Source organism: Corvus hawaiiensis, chromosome 8, assembly GCF_020740725.1.
Source record: "Corvus hawaiiensis isolate bCorHaw1 chromosome 8, bCorHaw1.pri.cur, whole genome shotgun sequence".
NCBI classification, from domain to species: domain Eukaryota; kingdom Metazoa; phylum Chordata; class Aves; order Passeriformes; family Corvidae; genus Corvus; species Corvus hawaiiensis.
The window spans coordinates 33228714-33238383 of record NC_063220.1 but is presented as its reverse complement, the minus strand read 5'-3'; the positions used below and the strand labels follow the sequence as shown (position 1 = coordinate 33238383).

The window sequence follows — 9670 nt, the reverse complement described above, 5'->3', positions numbered from 1 at the left end:
TACACAGCAGCATTATTCTGCTGTCCTTTTGAAGAGAAGAATAAAGAGAGCTGAACTAATATTTGACTAGATACAACACCTTACAGCATTATTGAATTACACCTCCAAAGGTACTGGTTCTTACACCTCCTGTGGGGCACCTGATCCAAATCCCCAAACCAGTTAGAATTCACTTGTTAGAGACAATTTAAAACCAGGAGGATACAAGAAATCAAAAGCAGCATCACACTTTCAAGACAAGTTCAGATACTAAGATACTGCAACAGTAGGAAACAATTACAACACTACCAAACACACAATGTCAGGGGAGATTCGGAGTATTCCAAACTCTCTATTGTGATGCTGCAGATTATATAGTGGATGAATAAATAAGGGAAATAGGTTTTACTTGAAAGCAATGCATTTTGTTATTAGAGCTTTTTACTACAACAACTTCTGTGCAATACATCAATGAAACCTGGTATGCAGAAACATAAAAGCTTGTTGGGAAAACACTGGCAGTTTCGATAACTGAGTCAAGGTATCCGTTATTTATGGCATTTTTATTGTCACACTCCATGGCAATATGCAAGTCCCAGCTGAATTTCTACTTGACCCACTTCTGCTTTCTGGAAGGTACCAGTGTAAGTGTAGTGACTGTGCTACCTACACATTTTGCAATCTATTGCTGGCTGTAAGACTCAGTCACTCAAAATGAATTATTTTATCTTTTATATTTTTAAATACAAACTGAACAAACGCATTCAGGGTAAGAACCTGACCTGGGTACACAAACAGTACAGAAAAGCAAAAGAAAAAACCACATTTTGGGCACATTCCTGACAAAATTATCAGTGAGAGTTAACTGTGTTACATAAATCCAGATATTCACATAGCAAATTACTCAGCAGAAAGATGGACTGGAAGCCATTCCCCTCTCTCAAAGCAGTTAAACATTGAAAAAGAAGTTATATGAAAGGACTAGGCTTTATAATGTTAGATACTGAAAGAACTCAACTGTAAAAGCTGAATCTGTGGAAACCCCCAGACACCAGAGAGAGAATTCCAATTTCTCCATTGTACACTCAGGGCATTCCAGACTGAGCCAGAGGACACTGGACAAACCAACAACCGGGAAATCATTCTGCAATCCAGGAGTCTTTCTGCAGCAGTGCCCGGGCACTATGGGCACAGGCATCAAGCACTGGGCAAGTCAAGAAAACCCTGTGCCACAACATGCAGCAGTGCTGGCAGCAGCTCCATTTCCTGCATGCAATCCTCAATACTAGAGAAAGCTGGCAAAAACTCACCATTGGTTTACTTGCCACTGTTTCTATGTAGCAATGAAACTACAGACTTGTGCCTTTTCACGGCCCGAGCTAAAGCAAAGGGGCCTCAAGAGAGCCTGTGTTATTCTAGGTCAGTTTGCATGCACATGTATCACTTGCATCTTTCTTCCCAGCCTCATTCACAGACATCCACAGGGCCAAATATAGTTTTGTAATGGTTTACACTCATTAATCTGCCCTCATTAGACCAAATAGCAAAAGGGAGGGAAATAAATCTATAACCAGAGATCAGATTCCATTTATGGGCCTGCTCTAGCAGGGCTTTCACTACAGAACAAGGCAGTCCAAGATCTACTACTTTCTACAGATCATCTGTGATGATTTAAGAAGTCCAAACAAATGGGATGCCAAGGCCGAATACGACCCAGCTCAAGTTCACTTTTAGAAGCTTTTTGCCAGTAACTGGGACATAATGAATGACTCAGAAGTGCAAAGACCATGAGGTGGGAAATGTGGACATGAAATACAAAAACTTTGTTCATAAATCAAAACTGACAAAAGATTGCTTCTCCAACCCTCCATTACTGATATGCTATTCAATTTTCCTAAGAATTAGTAACATTTCTGGGAATATTACTAAGAAGCTTTAGCTCATACACAGCATCAATATGGGTCATATACAGAACCTTGTGGTGTTTGGTCCAGCAAGTCACACAGCCTGTAAGAGGTGCCTGTTCTTCCTCAGATTTTTGTGCTTCAGGAGACTGATCAAGCTCTGTATAGGTTGTAAAACTTTTCCTTGTTTTTGTTTTTTTTTTTTCCCTTTATTATTTACCCATTTAATTTCCTTTCCAACATAAACGCAGACTGTACATAGTATCTGAAACACTATTACATCAAAGCAATATAGAGAAAGATTACAGTCATTCTAACAAATGCTTTTTTCCTTAAATATTGTAAAAATCTGTATCACTCCAGCAACTGTCTCACAGGGCCCCTCACTGAAGAATGAGATGAGACCTGCTTGTTTTAACAACTGCTTTCAGCTCAGCAGTTTAAGGTAAAAATACCCCAGCAAAATATTTCAGACATTTCAGTGTGCCTAAAATGTCGTTATCTTGAATTCTAGACTCATTTTCTTGTATGTTCACATGTACTGCTGAAATTCAGGAACAAAGTATTTCAGATGCAATTTTTTCAAATCCATTTAAATAAATGGTGCTCAACGTCAAAAATTAAACATGCTGTCAACAATCTGTACAAAGGTAAAGGTGAAAAATATAATTTGATTACAAAAGAATTTAACACCATCTGTACACCACAGATAATGCTTTTCATAAGATAAATTTATCACCATCCTCATTCAATCATTCTGAGATGTTATCTCCCAGTTTTTAAAACATGTATTTTCTGTGTACTTATATACAATTAGTGTTTTTATAGTATTTCCTACTTGACTGTATAATACCTGAACTCTTCACAATGACTCAACGGAGATGAATGAGGGAGAAGCTTATGCATGTTACTTTAATGAAAGATATTTCACTTGTTTAGCTCCAAAAGAGCCAAGAAAGATAAGTGATAAAAGCACCAGCTTAGACTATTTTGAACATAAATTCAGGCATTTTAATGTGTATCTCATTAAAGCTACATGAGTTTCCATGTAGGTTATTCATACATATTATGGCACTTGGACTTTCCTAACAGGTATTTAGTTACCTAGGACATCTAGGCTAAAAAACAAAACATCTGCTAAAATTAACCATTTCTGTAAGAAAACACTTCTGTCCCAACTATCAAACCCCTTAATTTTCTTGAAAGTTGTACCAAAATACAACTGTTGATATTTCACATTCTTTGAGTAAGTTGCCTTTGACAAGGATGTCACATTAACTTGTGAGTTTCGATCTCTAGTGATTTGTGAACACAAAGAAAGGCCATCTTACCCACAAACCAAGTTGTGTCCTGCTCCTTTTTAATTACAACTTGCAGTATAGATACTTGTGGATCCATTTTTTCAGCGGACTGAAGTCTTAGCAGTAATTACACACTTTGTAAGTCCAAATTTAATCCAAGGCAGTTTACACTCGCAGCTTTTTCTCCATATAAGGGATTATTCTGACATCTACTGGCCTGGTATTCAACCATACATCTTAATACACTGCATTTGTTATTAAAAAGGAGTGTATATATTAATCCAAAGATAAGAACAATTTAATGAACACAAATGACACACATTTAAAACAGGCCCATGTATTTTCATATAAATCTCACAACCCTACCAGTATTTTGGTAGGTTTCTATTGCTTTCTTAACTCATCTGAACTACTGTATAATACGAGGCTTTAATACAAGCAGCTTTGGGGAAGAAAGTTATATTTGGAAGGGAAAAAAAGTTGTGACAAGTGAAAACAAAAAAATTCCAAGAAGCTTTTTTAAAAAAAACCCTTTACTTGTAAAATTAAGCAGCATGCTATTTTGTGATTTATATTTGAATTTAAAAAGACTAAGTAGACCGAAATAAAGACAAAAACCTAAAAATGGCAAGTCTATAAATAATGAAAATTTTGATTTCACTAGACTTCAATGAAAAACATTTGGTAATTAAATACTTGCTACTGTTCATTACCTTGATGAACTTTATTAGGGTTAAAACTGTAACAAAGTTCATCCTAAAACTTTTTGCAATGCAAAATTATTTTCACTCAAGGAGTGTCTCAAATTGAATGCTAAGAATTACAAGCAATCTTCAGGAGGAGACACTCATATTCATAAAACTTTATACATCTTTTGGAACTAGGATATTTATACTACTAAAATCAAACATGCATCACTTCCCATACATTCTGGTATCATGATTTATATTACATTATGTAACACCATTCTTCTAAACAGCAGCAGTTTATCATACGTTTGCTCCATTTTCTTTGGATTTCTGATCTTTATCTTCGTTTTTCACAATGTCCTTTAAAAGGAAAAAGGGAGAGGATGAGAGGAATTGTCAAAATTGTACTTCTCACATGAACTGTAAAGCAGCATGAGACAGACACTGTTTGTTGTCACCTTTAAATACTATGTGAACTGGTATCCTACTCGGTTTAGTTATAAGCAATTCCAGTATCTTCCTGAAAAACTGAGGGGTAGAAATGCTCTGGAGCTTATGTGGTTTGCTTAAAACTCATTTTATTGAGATACTCCCACATACTGAAGTATTTGAGTTCTGCCTTGAAAAAGTACTCTTTACCAGTCAAACAGAGGAGCAGATTTGGACTGCTGGGTATGGACAAGATCAGGACAGGAAAACATTCAGACAGTTTGAGATCTACATTAATATTTATACCTTTTTAAAAATACTGAAGTCAGGAACATATGTTGTAAGTTAAGAAAAAAACATTTAATTTGCTATCTTTAAATAATCAATCAAACATTAAGCTTCTTCTCTATATACGTTAAGATACTGCTGCCCTGAATTCATCTCAAAATTGTTTTTAGATTGAAGTGTTTGTTCCAATAATTTAGTCTACAGAAGTTTGCCTACAATAAATAAAAAAATGTAATTAAACAATTCCAACCTGTTTAAGAACACTCTGTATTTCATCCATAACAGTAGCTAAATTTTTGATTGTCTTATTCAGCTGACTCTCAAATTGCAATTTTTTATCATCCGAGGTCTTCAAATTTTCTTGCAGTTGGCCAAGGTCCTTTTTAACTTCTTTTAGCTCCGCAGATAGACTTTTGTTAGAATTCTCCAGTTGTAGTATGGTTTTCTCATCCTCGTCTTAGGAAGGGAAGAAATGAAAACATCAAGTCACTTCCAATGCTGTGTACTTTGCATCTTAATATTCTATTTACATGCAACACCATAATACTAATTTTTAAAGAACATTAAAAACTGCATTGAATTACCATTTGATAGTATTTAGTTCTGATTACATTGGAAATCTTGCATTCAACTTGAGTAAAATTTAGATCACAAATATCACCCAAATTGATTTTATCTACTTAAGAAGTCTTGCACCCAGTAAGCACTGCCTTCAAAGTAACATCCCACCTGTTTTTTCTTCTAGTAGCTGGAGCTTTTGTTCTATCTCTGCCCGCACCCTTTCACTCTTCTCCAGCTTCTGTAGAAGGCTCCCAACATCCACCATGGCTCCGTTGTACACAATGAGCCCAACGTTCTCCTCGACGGCTTTGGACTCCTGCTTTACAGTGGGCGATGGCAGCAGCAAGCGGTTCCCTGCATTGCATTCAGCAGCATCAGGAAATCATCATAAAGTCGTTCTCTAGTGACCAACCTCAAAAAACTTCTTAAAAGAACCAATACAGATTCAAGTTTGCTGGTCTATCCCTCACATTTCCATCCTTCCCCTGACCCCAATTCCCCCCCCTGCCAAAAAGAAGCATCCTCTTTCAGGACATCGTTCTACGCTTCTTTCCTGCAATAATTAGTCTTCAAAACTCAGCTCTATTCTACTACCTACACTCTGATCCTCCTGACTTCAAAACTAATATAATGAGAAATGATGTTCATCAATATTGAACGTTAACCTCTGTCCTCTTCCTGTTCCATATTAACTTTTCTCCTAGAGTTGCAACATTATGTGTTGGAAGCACAAAAAACCCTGTTGATTTTGAATTGCCAAGGATTTACTTTTCCAAGCTGGCTCAATTAGTTTCTGCCAGAAATCAAATACCTCAGAACTCTCATTACCATTCACATAGAAACAACTCTGAAAGTTTGAGGCAAAATCAAAAATATATACACCACCTAACATATCTTCCTGTAGTTCTTCAGACTCTTCTTGGTTTTCTTCATCTTTAGAAGTATCTGTTAGTCTTCTGTAAAAGCAAGATTCTCGAAGCACTACTTTATTCAGCAGCTTCTTGACCTATGACACAGCCATGGGAAGAAATAATGGTGTTATTTAACACCCAGACATCCTGTTACCTAAACAAGAATGGTTTAACTTGGAAAACTTAAAAGAAATTGCATAGCTTTTTGAACTTTAACATGCTTAAAATGCAAACAAACTAGGAAAAGAATAAATACAATTTTGAGACAGAAGCTACATATACAGTATGGGCATATTATAAGCTGCAAACTTCAGCTTTTTCCCTCCAAGACAATTTACAGAAGATTAAACTAGTATTTCATTGTAAATACGAAGTGGCTGCATAAAAATAAGTGATCAGATATGTAAGCAAAGCCTTTAGAAGATAAATTACGTTTCTCCCACTTAAAATATTCCTGTAGTATTTTGAAAGTGTTTTTTAGTACTATACAAAACCTGAGCACGTGACAGGTGTAGTCCAAGAGTGTACAAGATCTCCTCCATGTCCTTCTCCAGAAGATATCCACAATGACTTTGATCAAAATAAACAAAAGCCATGAGGAGATCCCTGTTAACAGTTACCATCTGGGTCTTGTCTTTCTCCTATAGAAAATTGATTAAGGGATCATTAGGGAGTTAAAATATCATTCCAAAAATACACCAAGTTCTCACTTAACAGAAGTTTTTTCTCAGTTCATTTTATCGTTACTTTCAGTCAAGTAATTAATATTACTAGCATTTACCTACTTAGACCACATTATTTGAGACTAATTTAAGCTATATAAGACAAGTAATCTTTCAATACTTAAAAGAAATTTAGCACAATGGATAGTAACAGCTGGTAGACACAATTACCTTATGTTCATGCTAAAATGTAAAAAATGGTCATAGAATTAATCTAATTATAAAATAGGAAACCCTCCTTCTGCCCTCAATAATTTATTTAACAGCTGTTCGCAAAGTGAAAAACAGGTCTTATAATAAAAATAAAGCTAAGCTGTAATTAGGACACCTCTAACAAGGTCTATGCAATTGTTAAGAAAGGTGTTAATTACTTTATCTTTAGATGCCCTCTCTTTGCAATGCTTATTTCCCTCTCTTCTGTCCTCCCGTTTGTTCATTTCCTCTTCATCCCGGTCTGCAAAACAGAAAGAAAACTCAACATACCCACAGCAAACGATTATATAACCATTACCAGAATACATGTGGCCACTGGAAAAGTCCACAGAAACCCCCAAACATCTGCAATATACTTCCCTGAAAAATAATAAAAAATGTGTAGTAGTGGGCCCTGTTATTTTTTTCTCTAGTCTTATTTTAACATAAGCCATTTGTAATTTTTTTCCCTGTGTTTGTTTCATACACAGGACAGAAGAGCTGAAACAAATGCTAACTAGGCAAAAATGAGTTCTGCCAATGTCTCCATCTATTTAAGAGGTATGCAGGAAATCACAATTCTCCCTAATGAGGCTTGGCAGAGTCTGCACTCAGCTATGGGTTATTCCTATTCAGATTCTGTATTATTTACTCTCAAATATTTCATATAATAAAAACCATATAAACTATATAACTAAAATCATGTGTTTATACTCATGTTGAGTGAGAGATTACTCTTCCTATGACTTAGATTCTCCAAGTTACAGATCACATCACTTATTAGATGTGAATTACAAATGGCAGGTTTTTTGTCTAAAGGTAGACAGTACAGTAAAACTAGATTAAAAGAGAGAAAGGGATATGACAACTGCTGGGATGGATTATGGCATTCAGCTCTGTACCTTACGTGCAAGTCTTGGGTCAGAGAATCACGTGCCAAGTTCAGCTTTAAGCTCACCTTCCTTGTGAGGACAACTTTGGAAAAAACTACGCATTACAACACTTGGCTAATTTTACCAACCCTTTTCTGAGAACAAATCACTTTCTCCTGCACCTCCATGGCTTCTTGGGTTTTCTCAGCAACTACTGACTGGGAATGGCACAAGGACAGATTATGGGAAGCAGCAGCACTTGTATGGAACAAACAAGCCCAGGCCACTCTCACAAATCATAAGCAAATAGGAGTTGCTCTGGAAACCACAGATTAGCACCAGCTTTTTAAAGCTGGTGCAGTACTCTGCCAAAAATACAACTAAAAATGCTGGGACTGCAATATCCACACAGTTCAAACCTGTATCTCTAGCAAAACCTCTCCAAAGAAAGGCAACTACCCCAAAGTACAGTTCAAAAACTACACACGCTGTCTTGCACCTTTCTGAGTCTCTGAGGAGGGAAAGAGTCGCTGCCACTGCCTGGAAAGTCCTCCAGACCCTTTCCCTATTTCTTCAGGCTAACCTGGCTCCACCCAAACAAAAACCAACTTCTTGTAACATCGGATAAAGAGCACCCACTCTACATTCTGTCCTAGCCAAACCAGGATGACATTCCAGAACTCAGGAGTAGGAAGTTAGGCACGTAAAAGTGGCTTGGTTTTTCAGAGGTGCTGAATACTCACATCTCCTACTGACTTCAATGGGAGTTGCGAGTGGTCTGCATTCTGAAAAAAATAAAACCACTTCTATATGCATGCCTTACTTAGAGCACCACAGCTAGTTTATATTAACTATGTTCATACAATGCCTAACATAAAGGTACTTACATTTTACGTAGAACTGGTCAGAATTACTAATATAAAATTAGTCTAATAATTTAAATTGCCTAGTTCCAGTGTGTTCTCCAGCTTGAAAGAACATAATCAGTGATGATAAAAAAAAAAATATGAAAGGTCACAAAATTCATAGTTCAAGATACCTTCATCTTCATCTTCAGCATCTTCTGCCTCCATTGGATCATATTCTTCTTGATTATTGTCATCTTCAGTTTCTTCTTCATCTTTAGAATCTTCTTTCCTTTTATCTTCCCTCTGTAACAAAAGTGCCTAAATATTTATCTAGTCAGAATCAAAAACCAGCAAAGCAAAAACCTTACTACCAGACAAAATTTGCCTACATTTATGCATAGTCACTCAAGATACAGATACAAATCTGTGATACAGCTAAATGTTAAAATACTCCCAATACACCTGTAAAATTTTTAAATTACTGAATATAATTGAAGCATATTTAAATAGATCAAAAGCTCAAATCAGTTAACTAACATTACAAGAGTTGAGTTTTTGAATGCAATAATGTAAAACTGAAATAGAAACACTTTAATATTGATCCAGACAGGGTAGAACTGCATATGGGCTAACTGCAGACCTTCTTTTCATCTCTCTCTTCTTTTTTATCTTTATCATCTCCGGATTTTCTTCTCTTAGGTTTTGGGTCATCCATTTCATCATCTTTTTCTTCTTTTTTTTCTTTTCTCTCATCTTTTTTGCTTTTTTTGTCCTTCTTGTCTTCTCTCTCTGGGAGAGAAATCAGTGCTTTGTAAATTCTGACACCAAAATCTCTCTGAAGCATTTCATTGAAGAGTTCTGCAAACAATGACACCTGCACATAAAAAAGAAAGAAAAGAGAATTAACAAAAAGTTTTAAACCATGTATTAAAAATGTATATAATTACGATAAAATAGCTGTGAATGCCATCTTA

General features: G+C 35.9%; 1 protein-coding gene across 8 annotated transcripts in view; it reads right to left on the bottom strand.

The window, feature by feature from the left end:
* Positions 1-2076: 2076 nt before the first annotated feature.
* The window catches only part of CCAR1 (cell division cycle and apoptosis regulator 1), a 28056-nt gene continuing 20462 nt past the window's right edge, over positions 2077-9670 (bottom strand). For 6 of the 8 annotated variants that reach the window (XM_048310827.1, XM_048310828.1, XM_048310829.1 and 3 more), the window contains 9 exons: positions 9337-9570; positions 8888-8999; positions 8592-8633; positions 7156-7238; positions 6557-6703; positions 6037-6157; positions 5320-5505; positions 4841-5046; positions 2077-4233 (listed from right to left, as the gene is read on the bottom strand). In XM_048310827.1, coding sequence (XP_048166784.1) covers positions 4174-4233; positions 4841-5046; positions 5320-5505; positions 6037-6157; positions 6557-6703; positions 7156-7238; positions 8592-8633; positions 8888-8999; positions 9337-9570 — 1191 coding nt within the window. In that variant the 3' untranslated portion in view covers positions 2077-4173. The remainder of the gene's footprint in view (positions 4234-4840; positions 5047-5319; positions 5506-6036; positions 6158-6556; positions 6704-7155; positions 7239-8591; positions 8634-8887; positions 9000-9336; positions 9571-9670) is intronic. The other 2 variants (XM_048310830.1, XM_048310835.1) reach the window with 1 other exon arrangement.